At 39.1% G+C, this 26,513-nt stretch overlaps 1 protein-coding gene across 1 annotated transcript in view; it reads left to right on the top strand.

Annotated features, from left to right (window-relative positions):
• The window catches only part of LOC117296279 (inositol polyphosphate 5-phosphatase OCRL-like), a 49,580-nt gene that overhangs the window by 7,346 nt on the left and 15,721 nt on the right, over positions 1–26,513 (top strand). Inside the window, exons 5-13 of the mRNA XM_033779120.1 lie at positions 4,111–4,239; positions 5,438–5,884; positions 12,680–12,745; positions 13,651–13,828; positions 21,952–22,294; positions 22,800–22,916; positions 23,700–23,807; positions 24,749–24,828; positions 25,970–26,081. Of these exons, the coding sequence (XP_033635011.1) occupies positions 4,111–4,239; positions 5,438–5,884; positions 12,680–12,745; positions 13,651–13,828; positions 21,952–22,294; positions 22,800–22,916; positions 23,700–23,807; positions 24,749–24,828; positions 25,970–26,081 (1,580 nt within the window). The remainder of the gene's footprint in view (positions 1–4,110; positions 4,240–5,437; positions 5,885–12,679; positions 12,746–13,650; positions 13,829–21,951; positions 22,295–22,799; positions 22,917–23,699; positions 23,808–24,748; positions 24,829–25,969; positions 26,082–26,513) is intronic.

Genomic DNA, 26,513 nt, shown 5'->3' with positions numbered 1-26,513 from the left:
TCTTTGTGCACTTTTTCTCTCTATATATATACCACTTTTGGTAATTTTAAGACTTGTATTCTACTGAAAGTTGCCACACATGCTTAGACCTGGCTGCCTTACACTTTTGTTTTATACATACAACAGTGATGTCCTGGATATCAGGGTCCATTTCCGGGGTGGACATTTTTCAAAGCTTCTTAACTCAAATCTTACCTGCAAGAAGCCACTTATTTTAACAGATTCACATTCCATGACAGCATACATTTTTCTGCGATGGGTTTTGGTTGTCATAATATTCCTCACAAATCCGTCATTTTCATGAAGTAATGTAGCTCTCAATGTAAGAAATTCCTATTATGATCGTATTCTCACAGTGTTGTCTGCTGCCGTGCAAAGACGCGAGACATAAATTTATGTAATTCTTGGTCACCATATCTTAACTGCACAGCTTAACACGCAAATGCAAAGCAATAAATGCGCTACTTGCATACGCACGGCAGACCTTGACAATACGACCATGAACAGGAATTTGTTAACGTTGGGAGCTGCATTATTTCTTGAAAATGACAGATTTGTGAGGAATTTATGACAACCAAAACTCACCGCAGAAAAATGTGAATTGGTTGAAAATAGTCGCTTCTTGCGAGTAAGATTTGAGTTATGAAACTTTGAAGGTCACACATGATGTCATAAAATATCTGGCGCCCTCTATTTACAGAATAAAACAACTCAAAATGTATAGTTGATGTAAACATTTCAAAATTGGTTCATACAATAGGGTCTTTATGCCCTTTATGCAGGCAATGAATGTGTGAGGTTTCAAATTTTACGTCTTTATGTGTCGCAATAAAGGTGTACTTTCATATGAAGAATTAGTGTGCATCTGCTCAACGCCTTTCACAGCGACCCGTTCAACACGGGAAATTCCCTTCAAAGTCACACACTTGGGAGACGTTTTCATCAGTTTTAGAAAAGTGACCTTGTTAAACTTACAAAGTCGCTCGGCATCATATAGTATATATTATATTTCTCTTTCGAAACGGTACACTTTTTATACAATCAAAAGCCAGGAAAGAGGGGCACTTTTTGATTGAAAAAGATGAATTTTGACTGAAATAATCAATTTCCTATGGAGGTCACACCACATTTTGTAATTTTTTGCGGGGGCTGTCCCACTAAATTTAACGGCAAACTCACTAGCAATCTCGCATCACCAGAAGTCGCACAGTTTATGAAACTAGTTTATTAATCTAGATAAAATAAGCTTTCCATTCATGTACATGTAACATGTTTTGTGATTGGAGGACTGGAAAAAGGGGCACTTTTTGTATCAAATTATGAAGTTTGGGAGAGCTTGCAACTCCATAGTTTGGACTACGAGCCATATGGCTAGTGGGTTATGTGACGGAAAGCTAGACCTCCTCAAACCGTGCGAAGCACAAACATCATTCAATCGGAAGCAGAATACGTCGTTTGGCAAAGCTTTTTGCTGTTTTAATTCATCATTCTTTATGCCTCAACAATAATTTTATATTTAAGAAGCATTCTGAATTGACAATGTAGCGTTTTTAATGTCCAAAAGTATATTTGAATCGTGGAACTTTGTGCTTTCCTTCGAATCGAACATCACTCGACGTGGCTGGATCACTACATTTAGTTAATAGGGCTGTTTATTTGCAGAATATGTGGGATGGTACATCAAAAATGCTAATACTTCGTAAAACAAATTTCCAAAAATATAGGACTACATAAAATTATCACTCAACACATTTAATAGTAGAAGGGTCTCATGTCCTTTTTTTGTTTAATGATGTACAGAAATATCTTGTTGAATCAAGTTTGTTGTGTAACATGAATTTTCTTGTCATTATAAAACTATGTTCAATAGGCCTATTTCTGTATAATGTTTGTAATCTACTCAACATAATATGCCACATAATTGATTTCTATGAAATTGATTTATTACTCCTACTTGCTATGTTAGTTTTTGTTTTAAATAATTCTCATGCTTCCTGCCCCTTCTTACGAAGTAGCTAGACGTTTGATCCCCTAAATTGTAAATGAATTGTCCCATTTCTGGCTGTGCACGCAAGCCCTAACCACAGTTAGCTCACACAGCTTGAGGGATTATCTGCTCAAAACGAGGCCAAAGTTCTTCATATGTTAAGACATGTCCCTACCTATGTACAAATCTGTTATGTAAAGACAGAGACCTGTTCTCGTGAAAGCAGGAGATGTCTTGATTGTTGCACCACATGATTTGTAACAAATTTTAAAAGTTCTGCAGCCGATTTCAAAAAACGCTAGGATGTATCCCATCTTGAGTGAGGATGAGTAACGTGTTTTAACTTAAGATGGGTTCAATGTGTCCTACGTCTTTTGATACGGAACTGAACTCGTCCTCAGTCCTAAGATTAATCCTTAGTTAGGAAGAGTTTGGAGAAATCGATGGCTGACTACTTAACTTCCCTGCAAACATGTTTGTCACACAAAATCACATGGTCCTCCTCCCCCAAAACCCTGATTGAGTCCATTGCCAAGTTTCTAGACGGCTGCTACACTTGGGTGTTCTGTTATTACATCATCTGTGTCCCAGATTGACTAACAAGATAGCAGGAAGATTGCTGTAACTTGCCATGCACTGTCTGTCATAGAGCAAAACCAGAGTCAATACCCTTGGCATCTACATGTACCTACATGTATGGGCAATGAAAAAGGGAACTTGAAATACATGGTCCACTATTTGAGCAATTAAAAATGAATTTGTTGATCTTAATGTATTAAACTGTTTGATGATCTGCTTTGTTTGTATACCAAAACATGTAATGTACATGTATATGTGCATACATTGTACATGTGCGTAGTTTGAAGTTTGCACATGCAGCCGTCGTTTCATTTGTGTACATGCAAGTTTTTCCTGATACTTGTACATGAAGTAAAACATACTACTACCGGCAGTAAGATATTATTTTTTATCTTTGAAATATAGGCCCTATTCTATTGAAAATACAATGTGTATAATGACCATAAATTAATTAACAGATTAAAAAAAAATTCAAATGTAGACCTCAATGTACTGTTTCAACTTTTGTGCTCTTTCAAAGACAGCTGTGGTCTTTTACAGTAAACATACACTTGCATGAGTTCACATACCACCAGTGCATGTCTGCAACCCATTTTAGCAGAGTCATGTAATTTACTTTGTGTGGCACTCACCTATTGCAATGTAAATAAAAAAATAAAAAGTTGCATCGCAATAGGTGAGAAGCTGAAGTTCAAACTGTACATGGCTACAAAAGTGTTTGAGCTGCAGACTTGGTGCTAGATTTTGTGTTTATCATCCTAGCCAGATAGAAAGCGCTGCTCCTGTAGAGGGCGCTTTCAAGCATAAACAGCAAACACCCAAGGACAGGATTGTGTAGTATATCAATGAAAGGAGGGTCTTAAACAAAGGTTAGGATGCCTTTAGCAGTCACAAGCCCATTGACTCAGATGAATATGGAGCACAGCCAGGGTTTAAAAGTGTTTGATTTTTCCCAATAGAGGAAAATCCAGATGACTGGAGATTTAAAAAAAAATAAAAATTGGCACAGGAGAAAAGACTTATTTTTTGGCGGCAACAACTCCAATTGGTTTCCTAGACACTCGCCAACTGGGGACCTCACCCTGCCAGGGACCTTGTTGTCCTCTGTGGTTAGGGTCCCCGATTTGAATACCAGTATCTACACTCACAAGTACATGGAGTGGAGTGGTGTGAGATTTTTTTAAACTGCTCGCTTAAGAGTAGAATTTAAGAATTTGCCATCTTTGATGTAATTTTACAAGGAATGTTTCATTATTCCTTGTGTTACTGTGTTGGTCGTCTTCATGTATTTGTACATGTACATGTTTGTAGTCCTATGGTAATGTACATACATGTATATAGTGTCATGGACGCATCAAGGCTAATGGATGTATCCGCCTTGCACAGGAAACAGAGCCAGGGTCAACAGTCAGTCATTTTCCACTGTGACCTTAGTCTAGATTGGAATTTGTGTTAAGGACACTGGTTCCTGTGGTGTTGAATTAACTCACAGTCCACAGTAATAGTGACTAATAATATCACTCATGTATTCTCATTATGTTAAGGAGCCCCAACAGTAGACCAAGCAATCTTTCAAGTCAAGATCAACTCATCAGGATCTAGTCTTGTCATTGAGGTTCCCTTTGAAGCCAAATCTTCAAATTTCTTCATGAACATCAAGAAGTGTACTATGAGTAAGTATTTGTAAAGTTTCTCTACCCTGAATAACTTGTTAATAATAATAATAATAATAACATTTATAATGTAAGACGCATTATCAATCAAACATTCCTAAATGTGTCTAACAATAAAAATGTAAAGGCAAAAAACAAGACCAATTAAAATAAAATAGGCTATTAAAATACTATTAAACCGAAAAATAACCGATGTAAAAAAGATACAACAATGCAGACTTGCATTTCATTTTTATTAAACCATACGTTATTATAGAAAATGCATGAAGTATAGAAATGAATAAGTAACATAAGTTTGCTAAAATCCAAACCAAAAACATGTTGACGAATAATTTAAAGCAGGGCTTAAAGTTCAAATTTTGTTTTTCTGATGCACTCATTTTGTAAAAGAGTCATTATGAATGTGGAAAAAATTATGTGTCAAAAAAAAAAAAAAAATCATGCGAAAAAAAGTGTAAAATTTAAGGATTTTAGCTGTTTAAAATGAATCCTGATTTTTGTATAGAAAGAACGAGCGAGAGATTTTATTGTGTTGAAATAAAATGTAATTTCAGAGCGGAATTTTATACATGACATCATTGCATGATGAATAGCATTTTGATTCTGGAATCAACTAAATTTCCTGTTCACAAAATTTCACTGTTGCCATTCATTTGAAATATGACGTAGGCCTATGGTGTTTTGGATGCAAACAAATTTCACACTGACATTTTACACCGTTTTAATGTGAGGTACAAGAGACTACAAAAGTGCATCACAAAACTGATTGCCCCAGTTTTAACATTTTGCAATCATTTGACTTTGACTTTGACGTGTTTGAGGTTATAGCGTATATGCTTGGTGCAGGATTTATCCTGTTGGTATTAAGTCGATACTTTGCAGTCGTTTGTTACATAGTCTGGTTTGTCCTGCTTATTTATCTTTTTAAACATTCAAATTCCCATGTTCACTATTGTTACACGATGTGTAGGAAACATTGAGTGTAGGTGCAAAGAAATGTAAATGAACGGCTCTCCAGAACACAGTTGCTTCAGTTAAACAACAACGAAAAAGTAACTTGATATATATACATGGGCATAAAAAACAATGCAACCAAGACTGAAGTGGGCTTTCATGCAAGTACAATGTTTATCACCAGGATCGTGCATTATTTTCTAAGATTTTATTAACAGGTTTTTAATAATAACTGTGTTTACAGTGTGTGTGGAAAAGATGAGACAAAATATTGTGCCACAGTTCCAATGGATAGAGAAATACAAAGGTCAAGTTGAAGGAGCTGCTTTTGGCCAATCATCATCACAGGATCCATTTGGTTTATCAACCTTCTACACACCATCACCTGCTGCACTATCTATAGATTCAAAACCTGGCAAAGACTTGGATCCATTTGCAGACTTTGTAAATGAACGCCAGTCAGTCAGATCCAACAACTATGTTAACACTACAGACAAGAATGGTGGACTTGTATCAAGTCATTCCAGCCCAGCGTTACACAGTTCTACATCAGTCAACAGGTCAGCAACAAACTACCAGCATAACTATGTGAATTGTCCAAAAGATCCAGGACTCTTAATGGATTTACAAGGCAATATAATAACATCTCCAACTATTGGACACCCTGCTCCACCACCAAACTTGCAAACTGGTAAGTCAATCAATATTGCAACTTTAAAGGAGCATGTTGCCTTGTATCGGTCGTGTTGGTCTTTGAAAGGCGTTTGTAACCGCTTGTTATAAAATTCGTATGGTTATAAAGATGTTGTAAAAGTAGAATACAATGATCTACACAAATATACCTCAAAATTGCCTGGTTTTCCTTTTACCTCGTCAACTTACATGGTCGGCCATTTATGGGAGTCAAATTTTTGACTCCCATAAATGGCCGACCGTGTTAGTTCGCAAAGTTAAAGGAAACCACGCAGTTTCGAGGCAAAATTGTATGGATTATTGTATTCTACTTTTACAACATCTTTCTCACCATATGCATTTTATAACAAATGGTTACAAACGCTTTTTATAGACCAACTCGTCTGATCCAAGGCAACATGTTCCTTTAAGAACTTATTGTTATTTGTTTTGATCAGTCAAAAGACCACATTGCATGCCTGATACTTCACTGAGGCATTTCCTCATAGGGTGCCTTTTACCAAGGAGAAAATGCCTTAGTGCCCTTTCCCTTTTTGAAACGAAACATACAGGTCTGACATTGTGCTGAAACTAGAATTAATTCATACTTTAAACTAAACTGAACCAAGCAAAACTAAGGGAATAAAAGGGTAGCGGCGAGTTCTTAAACGTCAATTCTAGTTTTATTGTAAAAGCAATTTAATATTCAGGTAAAAAAAGAAACCAGTGAATTTGTCAGTAATCAAACACTTTTTCAATATTCTGTATATATTGTAATAATATATCAACATGTTTGATACTTCAGAGCTGCAAACTCTCCCTGATTCTGCAGAAAGTTCCCTGAAACTAAACCAGTCCTTCCATGTTCTGATTTTATTTTCTCTTGCTGTAAAAGTATTTGTCAACAGCCTCCACTACCTGCGGATGCAAAAGATACATAGTACCCCTTGAAAATTTGAAAATGTTATCATATAATACCTCTTAATCTAAAGTGGTTGTGGAAGTCTGTCAACAATGTTGAAGTTCTGGATTCCAAATCTTCTACCTTGAGTTAGTTGAAAGGCATCGATTGTCAATATTGTGAATGGTAACATGTCAGGTAGTTTATTACAGTATGTGAGTGGTTGTTCATGTAGCTGGCAAACTCCAGGAGTCTCAAATTCCTCATTTAGTTTCCATGTATACCGCCCGCATGTGCATTCCAGTCGGTAGGCATTATATTTAACTTTTGGATTTCTGTCTCCTTGACGTGTTCCAGTCAGCATACAAGCCTTTCCATGGGACCGAGGCTGCACTAGTCCGTGTGAGCAACGATATTCTCTCTGCAATGGACAATGGTAACCTTACAGCACTAGTCCTGCTAGACTTGAGTGCTGCTTTTGACACTGTCGATCACAACATCCTTCTCTCTCGGCTCCAGAATCACCTTGGCATAGAGGACACAGCCCTAGCATGGTGCAAATCGTATCTCTACAATAGAACTCAGCATGTATGTATTGGCACCGCGATATCCGACCCTGTTGTTTTGAACTACTCTGTGCCACAGGGGTCGGTACTCGGCCCGCAGTGGTTTACGCTATACACTTTACCGATTCGTGACATCATCCTGAAATTTAATCTGAATTACCATGTGTACGCAGACGACACTCAACTATACATCACGTTTAAATCTTCTCAAGAAAACGCCAATGCATCTATTGCAAGACTTGAGAAATGCATACAAGAGATTCGACGTTGGACACAACAAAACTTCCTGAAGTTAAATGATGATAAGACAGAGTTCCTTCTATTTGGGTCACGTCAACAGTTAACTAAGGTTTCAGTGCCATACATCTCCATCGGTGATGCTCGGATAGCTCCCTCGCTGAAAGCTCGGAACTTAGGGGTTATTTTTGATTCATCAATGACACTTCAGCCACACATCAACAACATTGTTCGTTTATCATCATATCACATCAGGAATATAGGTAAGATTCGCAAGTACTTGGACAAAAGTGCCACTGAAAAGGTCATTCACGCATTTGTTACTTCTCGTCTTGACAACGGCAATGCTCTTCTCTACAGTCTTCCTAACAATCAGATTTCCAGACTTCAACGGCTCCAAAATACTGCTGCCCGCATTGTGACACTGTCTAGAAAATCGTGTTCTATCACCCCCATTCTGAAACAACTACACTGGCTCAACGAATCATCTTCAAGCTGATGCTCATTGTCCACAAAGCTCTTAATGGCAAGGCTCCCCACTATATTTCTGAACTGCTTCAAGTTTACACTCCATCAAGGAATCTTCGATCAAGTTCTATGCTTCTCCTCATTGAACCCAAGTCTCGACACTCATGGGGTGACAGGTCTTTTTCTTCAGCCGCGCCACGCATCTGGAACTCTCTACCACTTAATCTTCGATCTTGTCTTTGTACTGCAAAATTCAAGTCTCTTCTCAAAACTTATCTTATGTCACAGGTTTTCAATGACTAATTTTGTTGTGTCTGTTTTTCTTTGTGTTGTGTTTTGTTTTTGTTTTGTTTTTGGTTTTTACTGCGCCTTGAACACCCAGCAGGGTGGATATGTGCGCATTACAAGTCTTATTATTATTATTATTATTAATGCCCTTTTTGTGTTTTGTCTAGGACATCCTGTAACTTGTCATAAAATAGTTTTATATCTATGTACACTTCGTTGATGGAGATGTTGACAGGAGGTGTTTTCGGGTAGATGTTCTCAAGATTGGTTGGCATTCCATGACTGCTACAATTTCCTTGCGCACTAGGAATCTTACACTATGCTCGAGTTTATTATTCTTCCTGCAGAAGATGTAGATCTTGAATCCATCATCTGACAGTGAACTCTCATCAAGACCTGTCCAACATACATGTACTCACAGGATGTTCCAGCAGTATCTTTCCATTTTATGTATTAGATTTTTCACCTTCTCTGCTGTTTTTGTCCCATGAACCTTTGAGATGTTTCCTCAGCCTCCTTCCGCCTTGGTGTGCAGCAGTCAGCCCATCCCTCTTGCACTGTAGCTGTTGCACTTGGCCAAAAATCCACATAAATCATGGGTCACCTTGTTCCTGAACATGTGGCCAGTTTACTTGTCTTTCATGTAGGTTTCTCTGCCCTGACCAATAACTTCTTGGAAGATACTTGCCAATAAGTGATTCTATGTAACCATAACTTCCTTAACGTTGTTCTGTCGGCCGACGGAAACGGTTGCCCATGCCTTGGCGCTTAGAGCAAATATGTGAGAGATTTACATGATAGATGTGGAGACATGTTCTTGCCACCCTGTGACCCAGAGCTTGAACTTAATACTCGACTGTAGGCCTGAAGCTTGTTTTTTTGCGTTGGGTCAGTAAACTCAACTGGACAAGCCCCGCGATCTTGTGTTTGTCAATTGCAAAGTAAGACATGTAGGCTACCTTATTGTGTCAAACTTTGTCAACAAAAGTTGACAGTGAATCATCAATCTGATTAAGAGTTCTACAGTGATCTCAAATGTATGATCTCTTCATTCAACTCATTTTGATGAGTACCTAATTGGTGCAGTCTTGTGAATTTGTCTACCAAATTGCAGTCCTGCCACGAATCCAAGCAAACATTGACCTCCACCCAGAGCTCCCCACACCACCATGTAACAAAACATGTGATGGTACATCAAGTTGAATAAGGTTTAAAAGACTGATAGTACCAGCAGTGAAAGGGGACTGTCATTATGATCATAGCAGGCTCTTGGCTGTACCCGGAATGCGCCATATTTTGTATTGATGTTTTGTGCGAGGGCGCTCTTTAATAGTAATACTTTATATTTAGTAATTTTATCACTTCCGGGGGTATGTCCTGCACAGTTTGAATTGGCATTCTGTCACTTTTGTTGCGCCGTAGTGTTACCACCTGATAAAAACGCAGACACAAGGATTTGTTGTTGCAGTGAACTCTGCAAGGAGTTAATTTATTCCGTACTCTGAATTCAGTGGTAAAACAACAATAAGGGATTTCCCTTTATTTAATTCCATCCTTTAATCTGCAATATTTATTCAAAATATTTCCCAATTAGTGATATCCACTCATAAAGAAGTATAGGCCTACCAATTCCAATTATAAATACACTTTGCGACCAATCTGCAAAGGCTCCCAATTCCACACTTTGCGAACGGAAAAAAGCCAATCCGCAAAGGTTCCCACTTCTCAGCGATTTGCTAAAGAAGGTACCAGACCATTTACAATTGTTATATAAATTCCTGCACTCATTGACTGGAGAAATTCCGGGTCATTGAGGTTCCCACTTCCAGCGAGTTGCCAAGAAGGTACCAATTTAATTTACTTCTTTAATATACAATCACATCACTTTTAAAAATATTACCACCATATTTACACATATCAATTCACATAAATTAATTTACCACTTTCCTTACAGGCTTCCATGCCTCTTAACTCATTTATACAGGAAAAACCTAAACTTACCGCTTTAATTTAGTGAAATGTAAGTTGTAAGATTATTAGTCAACTCAATCGGTATCACGTACGCCGTAATATCCTGACCCTTCCATTAAACCCCAGGAAGGGGGGAAAGGGAATTTTGCGAAACTACAATCTATCTTAACTTCTTGGTGGCAGAACATTCAATGTTTCCCAGAAAAACGAGCACCCTTTCCCCAAAATGCCTTGCTTTGGTTGGTTGAAAAGAACAATGGAAACACGTCTGAATGCACCCTGAAAATCACAATTACTTAGACTGTATGCATATTTCCCGGTGTTAAATCAGTTTACTGCGTAACACACTAAACCCTATTAAGTTGCTTTAGACATGGATTATAACGGCTCTTTTAAAGGTCCTATTGTCTGTGATGGATGATGTGTGTGGTGGTAGTGTGTTTCATGCTTTAATGTTTTGGGTATGAATGTATATTCCCCGGATGTTTGAGAGCGCCCTCATGCGATCAAAATAACGGCGCATTATGAACTCACCCAGTTATAACAGCACGCCCGCGTGCGTTCGGGCCGTTATATACCACAAATGACTTTGGTGATTGTGATGACAGCCAGTGCATGCAAACAGTAACTGGGTTACTAGAATACACTGATGTGTATACTACAGTCATTAGGCCTGCTATGCTCAATAAAGACAGTCCAGTCTATCAATCAAAAATGGGATACATCAGCAAAAACAATAACAAATCATCAAACAGCAATTATGTATAGTAATACACTCGTATTAAAAACAAAATGGATTATTTAGGCCCCCTAATACTAAAATGTAATTGAGAAAGCTTAAAGATCATGACTGCAAAGTGAGTGCATTGAAGGAATATGTAAGTGATGGATGGGATGCAAGTTTTATGGGTTAAGATGTACTACAGTGTATTATAAAAAAAACTACATGCAAGAGCAATCTGGGGTGCATTTTGGCGGCTGTAACCAATAACTGTTTCTGACTTCATAACCAAAACGGTAACCGGGCTCACAACTAAATTGTTTGATGGTACTTGGCATATTATACACTGTATTGGCTTGAAAACAGTTTACAAATTAAACAGCCCTTATGCACAACACTGGATACGTGTACAGTGATACATTACATGTATGACTGTAGTGCACGGTAACGTCTGGTATCATGAGTGCATAGGTCATTGTAGGTATAGGTGTATTTCGCATTAAGTTACATCGTTACATAGGCCTATAAACATGTATGTATTTATAAATGTTTATGTATTTTATTTTATTTATAATTTGTAATTAAGTGTTTATGGAAGGAGAAAACATCTTTAGATTTTCACTTGTCTCCTCTTGAGTACTTCAACCGAGAAGCTGAAATCATCTCCAGATTCGATCACGCCAACGTGATCAAGCTTTTTGGCGTGTGCTTCGTAGGGAAGCCGTTGTGTCTGCTTCTGGAGTACATGGGGAAGGGAGACCTCCAAGAGTTCCTGCACTACCACAGTGACAAGAGCGGAGTGGCAGGACTACCCGGGCGGACGCAACTCAATTTGGCCTTCCTGGTACACCATCCTCAAAATTTGCTCAAATAACATAAAGTTCACATATTGTTCACGGATGTAAAAACATGTGTACATAATGCTTTGTACATGTTATACATAAGCCCTGTTTTACTTTAAGACAGTTCATACAAGTACTTACAATGCAGTAATAGTAAGCTTATTACCTAATCCACTGCATGTATGAGGTACATGTAGATATCTAGAGTGTGTACTGGTTCCATGAATGGGTATCAAAGGGGGAGTTTGAACAAAAGACTTCATTTCCTGTTCCTATGACAAACTGTCATTGTTGAGTGTATTCAACCGTACAGGTAAAAATAGTAGAACATAATACACACATACATGTACATACATGTAGTGTTCAGGAGATTGTGAAGTACATGTACAATGTACATGTAGTTGGGGGTTTACATCAGGAATCATTGAATTACCATACACCTGTGTATTCATTTCCATCTACATTGTAGAAACTCAAATTTATTTGAATAAGTTAGCAAAATACTGAAGGAACAACTGCCGGCATTGTTAATAATGTGTTTGGAAATGGATTGTCATAGGCTTCAGAGACGCAATGCGCTACATAAAGGTAGGGCTTTAATGTGTACTACATGTACATGTTTAACTAGACACCTCTAAATTGGTACATGAATAGGAGTTGTCCAGACATGATTGGCAATTTTATATGATTAAAAAAGATTAACTTGCATTTCAAATTTGGACAAAAAGAGTAAAACAAAATGACCAAATTAACTGCTCGGTTTTAAAAACATCTGTTTGAAAGTCGTCAATTAATAAACCTTGTGTGATTCTTTGTACAGATGACCCATGGAGACAAAGTACTAGCCTAACCAGCAGCAGTAGAGTATCAACAGCTTCAACTTCAAGTCAGTTGTTTTCTGTTTTATTCACTTATGCTGTATTGTTTACTTTCTTAAAGGCATTGGACACTATTGGTAGTTACTCAAAACAATTGTTAGCATAAAAGCTTACATGGTAACGAGTAATGGAGTGCTGTTGATAGTATAACCCATTGTGAGAAACCCCTCCCTCTGATCTGAAAACATTTTTTGAGAAAGAAGTAATGTCTCACTTAAGTTTTTGAATTGATTTTGGGACATCAGCTGAGGTTTTGAAATCAAGCATTTGAAAGCACACAACTTGCGACAAGGGTGTTTTTTCTTCCATTATTCCCTCGCAACTTGGACGACCAATTGAGTTAAAATTTTCACAGTTTTTTTATGTTTGTTGAGATACACCAAGTGAGAAGACTGGTCTTTAACAATTACCAAAGGTGTCCAGTAATCTTGTTTTGTTATTGTTTGGTTTTCCTAAACGATTTTGATACCCATCATTTGATGTATTGAAAGATAACAAGCAAGAATGTGACATAAAGTAGCCCTTGAAAGGTTTTGTTGCTGAGTTGTGACAACTTGCCCAAACACTTGAAGAAATTGCCACATTTTACAACACATGTATGCTATATACAAATTGAATATATTAACCTGCACGCATGATCTTCTTCTTTCTTTGCCCTTGTGATTAAAAATGGGATTAAATAGTCTGAAATGTCTATTAAAGCCTACACTACACCGTGTGTACTATGTAGGTTATTCCTTGGACTCAATACATGCAATAAAACATTCCTACTTTTTTCAAGGACCAACTATCTTGGCTGTAACAGGTAAAGGATACAGGTAAAGGAACAGCTACATGTATGTAAACGTGTACATTTACATTGTACATGTAGTTAAGATGTTTTATTTCCGTCTTATCTTTGCTCCAATTGCAGGTTTAGAGTCTAAAACATTTGGTTCATTACTGGGCTTTGAAGATGACTTCACTGATGCTGTTAAGACATCAACGTTACAACCAACAGGAACTCTGTATGAAAATGCCTCTACAGCCTCTATTACCAACTCAAGTTCCACTGGATCCTTTGATCTGTTACTCGACAAATCATCTACACTGTAAGTAACTTACTTGGTGTATCCCATCATAAGCATAAAATAACAAGCCTGTGAAAATTTGGGATCAATTGGTCATCGAAGGTGCGAGAAAATGATGAAAGAAAAAACACCCTTGTTGGACGAATTTGTGTGCTTTCAGGAATAAAGGACTTCTAGTTAGAAGTCTTTTAATATTTTAGTGAAAAATCACCTCTTTCTCAAAAACTACGTTTCTTCAGAGGGAGTCGTTTCCCACATGGTTTTATACTACTAACAGCTCTCCAAGGCTCGTTACCAAGTCAGTTTTTAAGTCCATATTTGTTTTGAGTAATTTTTTACCAAACGTGTACCTTCCCTTTAATCCACTCCCTGTTCACGTCGCTGATCAATTCTGAGATGCACTGCCTTGAAAATTACAGAAAACATTGAAACTGACACCAAGATTTATATCAAGAATAAAACTTTGACTTCTCAATGGTTTCACTTGAATGAGCTAAAACAGAAAAACCTAAAATGGTAAGCTTTATTCCTTTATGGAAATATGTACTGACTTCAAACTTAAAATTCTTGCAATCTACACACAGACTCATGAAAACTGGAACAAAGTTCAGCTGAACCCTCAAGACCTCATAGCCCTTCGTTCTTCTTCACTTGCATTAGCTATCCGACGCCTTCGCTCTTCTTCAATCGCTCATTTCCAGCTTTCCCGGGACCCCGCACCATGACATGCTATGGCAATCGGGCCTTTTCAGTCATAGCTCTAACACTTTGGAACAAGCTACCCACCCACATTCAAGCAGCTCCTTCATTGGACACTTTTAAATCTGTTTTGTCAATCTGGGTATAGCGCTTAGAAACTTGCGTATTAAATAAGCGCTCTATAAATGTTGTAACTGTTATTAAGAAGCTTAATTTGGCTGCAAAGAGCATAGTTTCTGTGTCCGGGTACACAACTTACATGTGCAGACTAATTTTATGGCGCAACCCAAAAAACAATTGGGGATCCAAAAAGAAAACAAAGGATGGAAAACATTTAAAAAACGAAAGAAGAACAAAACCCAAGGATTCCAAAAAACATCACACACCATACAGAAAAAATAAAGATTTATTTTTGTTATATTTTATTTTTATGCCAGTCGCCCAAAACAAGGCTAAACGCCACTCTAGGTTAAGGGCTACATGAAGAAAACATAGACATGCAGAAACTCAGTGGAGCTGAAGGTAGGAATTGGTATTCCTCTTAAAAGATAGAATATAGGATGAAGGGAAACATGCACCAGGCAAGGAGTTCCAAAGAGATGCAGTACGAGGGAAAAAGCTACTGAAGTAGTTCTTTGTTCTACATCTCAGCACAGCCACAGTATAAGGATGAGAACAAGCAGAAAGCCTGGTCTCGCGCTCAAATACCCTGACAGGAGGAACAAGGTTAGATAGACAGGTGGAACATTTACCATGGAAATATCTGTAACAGACCTTCTGTGAGAAAGGGGTTGCAGTGTAGTTCCTAACCCTTTTCCAAACGAGTTTATAATACGCTTCTGCACTCGATCCAGTAAAGATAAAAGGCAGGCAGAAGCTCCAGCCCAAATATGGCAACAGTACTTCATGAGGGGACGTATTTGTCTTGTACAGGTAGAGAGTAGCCTCAGGAGGTAAGAATTTCCGAGCTCGATACAGACAACCTACTCGCATGGAAGCACTCTTGGCGATACCCGAGATATACATCTCCCAACCCGTTTTACTGGAGATGTCAAGTCCAAGCAGGCGCAAGTGTGAAATCTCAGGCACAGTAGATGAACCCATACAAATGGAAGGAAATGTACCATCTTTAAAGCGTGAAAGGGACATTAGTTTGGTTTTCATGGAATTGAAGGTTACCAGCCAGTGGTTTCCCCACTTCAGTGCATTCTCTAAATCTTTATTGAGTGAGGCACCCACCCCACCATGAGAAGTGCTAGAAGAGTTGGAGGAAACACAGTAGAGGGTTGAATCATCAGCATACATGGCTAGCTGAGACAAGATTACATCAGGTAAATCGTTCATGTACACAAGAAAAAGAGAAGGACCAAGAACCGAACCCTGGGGAACACCTGAATTGATTGAGCGAGTAGGAGAAGATTGACCCTCAAGCACAACCTTTAACTTGCGGTTAAAAAGGAAGGCATAAATTATAGCTAACATTCTTCCTGACACACCATATGAATGGAGCTTGTGGAGCAGGCCAGTATGCTAAACTTTGTCGAAGGCCTTTGAGATGTCTAAAACTACAACACGAGCCTCACCCCTGCGGTCTAAGGCCATATTTAAATGGTTGGTAATAACAGACAGCAGATCACCGGTAGAGCGGGAATGGCAAAATCCATACTGGCAGTCATTTAGAAGGTCGTTGTCCTCCAAAAATCCAAGGAGCTGTTGCTGGACAAAGCACTCAAAGATCTTACTTATTACGGGAAGGAGACTGATAGGACAGTAATTAGCAGAATCTGAACGCGCACCGGCACCCTTGAAGATAGCTACAACAGATGCCACTTTCCAAGATGACGGGAACACGGAGTCAGCCAAGCACAAATTGAAAAGCTTGGCAAGAACAGGAGAAAGTTCTGGAGAGCACATTTTCAAAACAATGACTGGGATTCCATCAGGGCCAGTCGCCTTGGAGGCATCCAAGGTATGAATAGTCCGAGCAACCTTCTTGGGAGTGATGAGAGGATTAGGAACTCAGAGGGTGTCAAGATGGAAAGGCAGGGAGTGGATGTCCCTCATCATTGAGAGTAGAGTTGGAAGCAAAATTGTGACCCGCTCTGACGGAATGAGGAATGTCTAGTAAAGTTTCATTTCGTGTAATTTGACACCGAACATAATCATAACAAACAATTAATGAAAATTATTGAATTTTTTAATTTTTTTATTACTACACTTTTAGGTTGCCTAAATCTTGATTAAACTTACAATGGTCTTACCTTTTCGTCAAAAGATTACTAAAGATGTAAAAACAGACGATTTCTGAGCCATGTTCTTGACGTAATTATCCAAAAATGTTCCAAATCCCACGGGACAGACAGCGAACATTCATTGAAAACACCAAATTTGGCGAGCGTCGCAAAACTTTTCACACAACTTGCATAGCGCCACCAAGAGTACCATTGGAAAGCCAAAGATTAGAGGTGTCTAAATATAGCCACCAAAAACACGTGTCAACACTGAAAGGGGTTCAAAGGTCACCAAAGGCAAACCCTGTTTTATCAGCGATGACATCTCCCATTCATAAATCCGCGTCGCGAGATTTAGTATGGCTCACAGACCGAGGCGTTGTTTATCCATGCAGCGTGAGAGTCCGATCACCCGACCCGGTCTTGTTGCCATAGCTAGTTGCAGCGCTGGTAATACGACAATGTACACACGAAGACTGCGCGGGTACCATGCACAAACTTTGCTACACGTACGACGTATGGAACAGTGGAATGTTTATCGAACGTTGGGAAAACAGTGTCTAATTTCCATCATTGTTTTGTGGTTTTTCAAGGTTGAATTGTTCCAAACCAAAATAATTCTGAATGTTAAAGGAATAATCTTTCAGTTAAACTTCATGCTGGGTAAGAAATTTCGCTAAAATCATGAGAAACATGCACGGGGAAATTGCGAATGTTCCCGGGTCTTCAAGCCGAGTATACCCGTGGGGATTGATGCTATGCGCTGAGTGACAGCTGTCTTTACAATGTTTTGACTTGACGGAACAAAACTCGCATTTCAAGTTGGAAATATCAACGCAAATTGCTCTAAAATTTCAGGTAAACATTGTCAAACTTATTGGTGAAATTGTCTACACATTATAATCTAACTTCTCGTTGAGTTGTTTGTTCATTTTGGTAATTTTGTTTGCCTGACTACGGGGGGTTAAAAATTGATGTTTTCATTATCGTAAACAAAAATATTAATATTATTTTAATGAGTGTGTGAGACGTCGCGTTTTTTCAAATTAATTTTTATGGAGTTTGTGTTTTCCAAAACGGGTCGTAAAATTAAGCGTCAAGGGCGTCGAAAATTCCACATTGGTTCAGACAGGAAGGTCGTATGATCTTGATTTTTATTTCATTTAAAATATTAAGATTTGCTTGTTTGGAATATTATGAAATATGCAAATGTGAAATTCACTAGACATTCCTCATTTCGTTAGAGCGGGTCACAATTGTCAGCAAAGAGGTTTGCCTTATCTAGAGGTGAAGTAAGAACTTCGGGTCCATGAAAGAGAGGAGGAATTGAGAATTTATTGCGGTTCATTACACTATTCGCAATCCGCCAAAAATCCTAGAACCAAGCCGCTGTGTTGAAATGGAACATGCAACTGAGTCTGCATACTGCTTCTTAGCATCCTCTAAAACTCTCTTACAGCGATTACGAGCTTCATGGAAAAGACCTTTACTGTCTAAAGTTCCTATAAGATGGTACTTCTTGAAAAAATGGTTACGATGAGCAATTGCTGCAGCACAAGCTGGGGTGTACCAAGGTTGAGAATGAGCCTTGATCTGGTAGGTACGAGACGGGATGTCAATTGCTGCAGCACAGGCTGGAGTGTACCAAGGTTGAGAATGAGCCTTGATCTGGTAGGTACGAGACGGGATGTCAATTGCTGCAGGACAGGCTGGAGTGTACCAAGGTTGAGAATGAGCTTTGATCTGGTAGGTACGAGACGGGATGTCAATTGCTGCAGGACAGGCTGGAGTGTACCAAGGTTGAGAATGAGCCTTGATCTGGTAGGTACGAGACGGGATGTCAATTGCTGCAGGACAGGCTGGAGTGTACCAAGGTTGAGAATGAGCCTTGATCTGGTAGGTACGAGACGGGATGTCAATTGCTGCAGGACAGGCTGGAGTGTACCAAGGTTGAGAATGAGCCTTGATCTGGTAGGTACGAGACGGGATGTCAATTGCTGCAGGACAGGCTGGAGTGAACCAAGGTTGAGAATGAGCCTTGATCTGGTAGGTACGAGACGGGATGTCAATTGCTGCAGGACAGGCTGGAGTGTACCAAGGTTGAGAATGAGCCTTGATCTGGTAGGTACGAGACGGGATGTCAATTGCTGCAGGACAGGCTGGAGTGTACCAAGGTTGAGAATGAGCCTTGATCTGGTAGGTACGAGACGGGATGTCAATTGCTGCAGGACAGGCTGGAGTGTACCAAGGTTGAGAATGAGCCTTGATCTGGTAGGTACGAGACGGGATGTCAATTTCCATACCAAGGTTAATCCATTCGGAGAACTCCTCTGCTGCCAAATCACGACCAAGTTGTAAAACTGTTGACCATGGTACATCAGCAATGAAAGATCGAAAACCATCCCAGTCAGCTTTTCCAAACTGGAAAACAGTACGGTGGAAAGGCTGAAATGTAGTTGAGGGGGGCGAATATGAAATGGAGACGGATACAGTTGAGTGATCTGAGTTACCAATTGGGGGCAAGACCTTGGCAACACAGTCATCGGGGTTAGAGCACAAAAAGAGATCCAATAGATACCTACCATCGGAAGCTCGATTCGGAATATGCGTAGGTGATGATATGATCTGAGTAAGCTCTTGAGAGATAGAAAAATTGTATGTCGTAATACCAGGGATGTCAGTATTACGAGAATGAGTCAGCCACTCCTTATGATGAACGTTAAAGTCGCCAAACACCAGGACTTGAGAAGGAGGGGGCTGGGAAATAGCCTGATCAATGCTATCAGAGATTGCATCAATCACTGCACAGGATGATGTCGGGGTGAACGATACAAAAAATACAGATAAGTTGTGGAATGGAGAAGAGAGAGCCGAGGTTGATACATTCTAGATTGCTTTCATGGGCTAAAAGCAAGGTTTCTTTAACATAGACACCCAGACCATGAGATGGAGGATGGTCAAGGCGATGAAAGATATATCCAGGTAGTTTGAAGAAATGTCACTGTTCAGTCTGCTCTCTGACAGTGCTAACAAGTCAGGTGAGTTGTTAAGAACAAAAGACTGAACGGAAGTGAAATTTGAACGAAAACCCCTGATATTTGAAAAGGCAATACCAAGAGGCTTAGATCGCTGCGCACGGGAAGGTGGGTTTGTGCGGGCAGGTAAGGGTTGTTTATTCTTAGTTTGTGTAGTCATGATTGGTAAATTGTGTTTGAGAAAAAGAAGAGTTTCAGATAGTCAGAGGTTTGATACTGGCCCAAAGTACGCAAGGAATGAAGAGAACTCAACGAACACATTGTCGTAACAATGTCACCCCGATGGCCTCAGGAATTCAACCGAAAGTGATGCACGGACCACCAATCCATGCTTGTCCATGGCAGAACAACCACTTCGACATTTTACACCTGTTGATAGGTCAGCCTCTCAGCGCATTTCCACCTAGTTCAGGACCCTGTACTACCAGGCGGCCATGACCTGCAACATGTTTATTTCCGGTACCCTTCGGAGAAGAGCTCTAAGGATCCAGAGAGGGCTCCGGGCAAGCACCAAGTATTAGTAGGATCTGGACTAACCGAGAAGATACTGAATAGAAATGACAGGACAGTTAAGAAAAGGGAAAGGGAAAAGAAAGAACTGGCAGACCTTTGTCTATTCCAGAAACAAGGTAAACCTCTTCACTGGAATACTTCAAAGGATAGGGTAACGACGCCAGGCAGAAAAGAGGAAAGAAAAGGATATTTTTTCCTACCCCCTACAATGATGAAACCAGACACTGCTTTTTCAAACTTCGATAAACATTCCACTTGATAAACAAGGCCGACGAGTGGCAACAATTGTCATAGCTTGGCTCTCTGCGCGTGCCATGTAAAACCTGTAATGTATGTACGCTTGGGGCTCCCGTATGGTGCACGCATAGTGGAACCAAGCTAGCTATGACGTCACGTAGCAACAGCACCAGGTCAGGTGACGGCCTCGCTGCATAGATAAACAGACGCCTCGCGGTGGTATGTAGGTAAGCCATACTAATCTCGCGACGCAAATTTTTATGAATAAAATAGGTCAAAGGACGAAAACGGGTTTCCTTGAACCCCTGTGACAAGCAATGCAGTCGTCCAATGTGTTGATGTAATGTATATTTAGATAGATGAAGTCACTGGCTTCAAAAAAGTATCTCTTGGTGGTGTTTTTGCGATGTGCTTGGGGCAGCCATCAGGGATTCAAAAGTGGCGACTTTTGTCTATTTGGAGTTTATTTTCAATGTTGTTTTGATAATTAGGACAAAAACACATCTTTGTTAATCTTTTGACGAAAAGGTAAGACCATAGCAAGTTTAATCAAGATTTAGGCAACCTAAAATTAGAGAAAAGAAAGAAGAAAAAAAAATTCCTGACCGAGCAACCCAATTTTTGAAATGGTATGCTATGTAAATGAAAATAGAATTCCTTTGTGCCTGATTTGTCCCCAGCTGTGACACTTGTGTCCTCTAGCAAGACACTTAACCATTACTTCGTCCTTCGTATGGGATGTTAAGAAGTTGCTATGTAAAAGGAGTAGATCTCGTAATTCAAAAATCTAGTCCCAAATACCTTGCAGGAAATATGTATGTTTCAGCGCTTTGAGACGCCCTTCTGGTGTATAAAGCACTATTTAAATATCGACTACTATTATATTTATTTATTATTTGTATTAATCAACTAATCAAATTTTTTAAACAGCGCCTACAGGATAATCTCATTATTTTAACTATTACCCTTTTTGGCCAAACAGACATCGTAGATACCGATTTATAACCATTTTACGCTTAAAATTTGCGTATGGTAATAAGTAATTCAAGTCAAGAGTGCACCTCTCCGCGCGGCTTTTTTAGCCGGAGTAAAAAATGGCTAATCTATTATAATGTCCCCTTGACGTCAGTGGCGATTTTCCCCAATTGGGTTTACACACAGTTCTCCAGCTTTGGCAAACTGAGGGCGCTATTTTCCACATCAAATAGCCGCCAATGACAACGTGAGGTAAGAGACTCGTTATATGTTTTTTCTGTTTCCCGTGGACTGCATCTATTACAAAAATGTAACAACTATATATTTCTAAGCATTCTGTAGCCGCTGTTTAAACAGTTCTGATGAAAACTGAGATTTACTTCTTATGTACCATGAATAATCACAATGTAGGAGTACATTATGATGCATTATTGGACTTGGTTGATATTGACAGTATACCTGAGGATGAAGCTGATAGGGGGTGCTATGCTACAATCAAACCTGTCTTTAAGCCTGCTGGAATCAGACATGAAATCCTCAAAAGAAGAGAAAAAGACTACACCTTCCCTCATAACTTCCGAGTGTTTGTTGGTACATGGAATGTCAATGGTCAAACTGCATCAGAAGGTTTGGGACCATGGTTGAATGTAGATGACATCAAAGCTGATATATATGCCATTGGTTTTCAAGAATTGGATTTAAGCAAAGAAGCGTTCCTCTTCAATGACTCAGCTAGAGAGGAAGAATGGAACAAAGCCATTGAGAAAGCTTTGCAGAGGGTCGGTGCTTACTTCAAGGTACTTATGTGCAGTCTGTCATTCACATTTTTAACTATACATCGGGAAGTTTGTAAAGGAAGTTTGTACTTAGTTTTGCAAGGAATGATACAAGGAACGTTAAATGGCAGACTACACAATATGTTTTGTATTTAAGAACTTATTTTTATTACTTTTTACTTGAAAATACTTTCAGATTATTGATGCAGTACTTTTTAGAACGAATCATTACAGGGTCTGGGTACTTTTTGAAGCTCACAAATTATGATGTCCACAGATTTACTTTCACAGTTTGAAAATAATGATAGAAAGCTGCCCCTTCGTTAAATGAGTAAAACAAGCCACAAAAATGTTTGTCTCTAAAGACGAAAATGATTTTAGCATATAAAACATTTTTGTTACATTGTTTTACTCGTTTCTCAATAACTACAGCACCTCAGCTAGTAATATTTTAAGATAAGCTTTCTACTATTCTCAAACAGTGTAAGTTATTGTTGTAACATACATTGACATGATTTGGTTTCAGGTCAAGCTGGTGCGTTTGGTTGGAATGATGCTTCTTGTATTTGCCAAGGAGAGGCATAAGCCCTACATTCATGATGTCATTGCTGAAACTGTCGGCACAGGAATCATGGGCAAAATGGTAAGGTCAAAATGTGCCGAGGGTTGTATTTATGTACAAATTCATCCAAGTTGATACATGGTGTAATTTGAATAAACAGCAGTGGAAAGGGTAAATCATTCCACTCTCCCAAAATGCAGACATATTGAGGCTCCACTTACGTTCCCTATGTGTACGTACATGTTTGTATGCACAAATGGTTATTGGTAGCTAGCTCCACACTGCGTGCTGTCGAGTCTCTTGCAAGTCTATATTTGTTAAAATATACTACAAAATGGATGTTTAATTACGAAGTATCATGACATCTGAAAACTGAACACCTTGTGTTTGTAATTTTACAAACACCACATATCCGAATATAGTTGTGCTTTGATTTTTTACATAAAATAATAAAAGGAACTACTAGAACTTCATTCTTCAAAAGTGGCATGATTGGTAAATTGTCATTTGAATAGCATCATAAGAAACTTGGCAGAGCATCTTGGTCGATGGCTATGGAGGTTGAGATTGAGGCCATAATTAATGGTTGTGTTGATATTTATAATCATTTTTTTTCTTCAAAAAACGACTGAATATTTACCATTTCAAAGAAAGGTTTTTGTGGCACTCAATTTACTTTTTACAAATCTTTCAGGTGTCTCTAAAAAATCAAAAGATTTGTTTTTGCACTAAAACTTCTGTAGATGTTTGGTTTTTTTTCACTGTTTTTATTTGACGAAAGTTGTAAAATGTTTATCGTTTGTAAAATATATTCGTTGAAGGAGTCCAGTCAAATGACACTTAATAATGTATGTTTGAATGCAGGGAAATAAAGGAGGTGTTGCTGTGAGATTTGAGTTTCATAACACATCATTTTGTTTTGTCAACACTCATCTTGCAGCTCATATGGAGGAATATGAGAGACGCAATCAGGTAAAGAGTGCAAGCCTGGGGTTTCATCTTCGAAAGGACAAGGCCATTTTGATTTTGCACAGGGCACTTCCATTGAAAAATCTTTGAGTCAAAAGGAATTTTTTGAAGGGGCACCGAGGCCAAGACAAGGGTTAACGGAGGCCATGGCCTGCAGTGAAAACTAATATACTATAATTATACAGGAGTCTTAATATAGCATATTACCTGGCAATAGGTATTTTGAAGAGTCCTTGGGAAGATGAGCACCGTGAATGTTGTGCAGAATTTATTTGTTTTTAATATTGGTCAGGCCTTTAAAAAGAGGAAACAATTACCACTACTTTCATGCATTTAAGACTAGGTATACAATGTAGGATTGGTATTAGAAACAATACCAGTTAATTAATTACATGGAGTAGGTTGGACTACATAATGGACTTGAGTTCTCGTGTTTTCAGATTGTTGTTTCTGTAATTGTCCTTGAGCAAGACACATGACCATAACTGCTTCATCCTTTGGATGGGATGCATGTATTAGGATTGAGATCCTTTGTATTATGTAATGCAAAGAAAGGGGTTTGCTACATTATGTAGGTGTTTCTTGCATGGTTGGTTGCAGAGTGCACCACATCATCTTGTAAACCATTACAAGCTGCTGTATAATTGGGTATTCAAACGCTGCGCTTCATACCTGCTGCAAAAATAGAGAGTACTTTGAGACTCCCATAAGGTGTGAAAAAAGTGATACATTTACGTACTTAAGAACCATGTATTATATAGATGAGAGAGCTTGTTGATCATAAAGTTCATACCAGTACCAATTTTTCCACTTCAATTTGAAATGCTGTCCAAGTATTGTATACTATGTTTTGACTTTATTTGTTATTAAGCCTGTGTTATCATTAAGTAATTGCAATTAGTTTGTCTGAAATGGTTTTGTTTTTCTCCTGCTTTTCTTCTCAGGACTATACTGACATCTGTTCTCGAATGAAGTTTGATCAAGTGTCACCACATCAGCCATTATCCATTATACGAGACCATGAGTAAGGCATTTCATTTAAAAAATGAGAGAGTATCACTGTCAATAAAGGGGATTGAATTCTCACCATCACTGAGTGGGATTGGGATCTCACTATCACTGAGTGGGATTGGGATCTCACTATCACTGAGTGGGATTGGGATCTCACTATCACTGAGTGGGATAGGGATCTCACTATCACTGAGTGGGATTGGGATCTCACTATCACTGAGTGGGATTGGGATCTCACTATCACTGAGTGGGATTGGGATCTCACTATCACTGAGTGGGATTGGGATCTCACTATCACTGAGTGGGATTGGGATCTCACTATCACTGAGTGGGAGGGGGATCTCACTATCACTGAGTGGGAGGGGGATCTCACTATCACTGAGTGAAATTGGGCATTATTATTATCTCACTATCACTATTATTATTATTATTATTATTATTATTATTATTATCTCACTATCACTGAGTGGGATTGGGATCTCACTATCACTGAGTGGGAGGGGGATCTCACTATCACTGAGTGGGATTGGGATCTCACTATCACTGATTAGGATTGTGATCTCACTATCACTGAGTGGGATTGGGATCTCACTATCACTGAGTGGGATTGGGATCTCACTATCACTGAGTGGGATTGGGATCTCACTATCACTGAGTGGGATTGGGATCTCAGCATCACTGAGTGGGAAGTGGATCTCACTATCACTGAGTGGGATTGGGATCTCACTATCACTGAGTGGGATTGGGATCTCACTATCACTGAGTGGGATAGGGATCTCACTATCACTGAGTGGGAGGGGGATCTCACTATCACTGAGTGGGAGGGGGATCTCACTATCACTGAGTGGGATTAGGATCTCACTATCACTGAGTGGGATTGGGATCTCACTATCACTGAGTGGGATTGGGATCTCACTATCACTGAGTGGGATTGGGATCTCAGCATCACTGAGTGGGAAGTGGATCTCACTATCACTGAGTGGGATTGGGATCTCACTATCACTGAGTGGGATTGGGATCTCACTATCACTGAGTAGGATTGTGATCTCACTTTGGCGTTTCAGTTTGGTTTATATGGATTGAATATGACTAGGTTACATTTTACACACATTTTATGTGATAGGAGGATGATTTTATATATGTTTGTCTTTTAGGGTTGTTATTTGGATGGGTGATTTGAATTATCGCATTGGTGACCTGTCTGTTGATGTTGTCAAAGTCCACATTGAAAAGAAAGACTTTCAAACACTGTTGGAACATGACCAGGTACATATGACTGTCAGGGTAGATCTGTTACAGAAGGCGCTACTTTTGGGACGAGAGGGGGTCATGAGAAAAACCCTTGAGATCTAAGGCTACGGGACGTAGCTCAACTCCAGGAGTTACTGGTGCAAAGAAAAGTTTGACCTTTCTTTTGCATGCTATTGTTAAATGGAATAATAAGAGTTAAGGTAACACAGCAAGTTAAAGATCCCTGCAGGGCCCTGTTAAAGGGCCCTGTGCACTTTCGTTGTCCAGATTCTGTGGTGTTCCATCAGGCATTGTGCTGTTCATTCTCTGTAATAGCTCTTTATACAATGGCATGTTGCGTACAAGCGGATAAGAACATGAACTCAAGCTCTGGTGTTTCTAATCAGCAGATTGTGGATTTGAGTCGCAGTCGTTACACTTGTGTCCTTAAGCTCGACACTTAACCCA

Source organism: Asterias rubens, chromosome 11 (assembly GCF_902459465.1).
Source record: "Asterias rubens chromosome 11, eAstRub1.3, whole genome shotgun sequence".
NCBI lineage: Eukaryota > Metazoa > Echinodermata > Asteroidea > Forcipulatida > Asteriidae > Asterias > Asterias rubens.
This window is presented reverse-complemented; position numbering and strand designations above follow the sequence as displayed.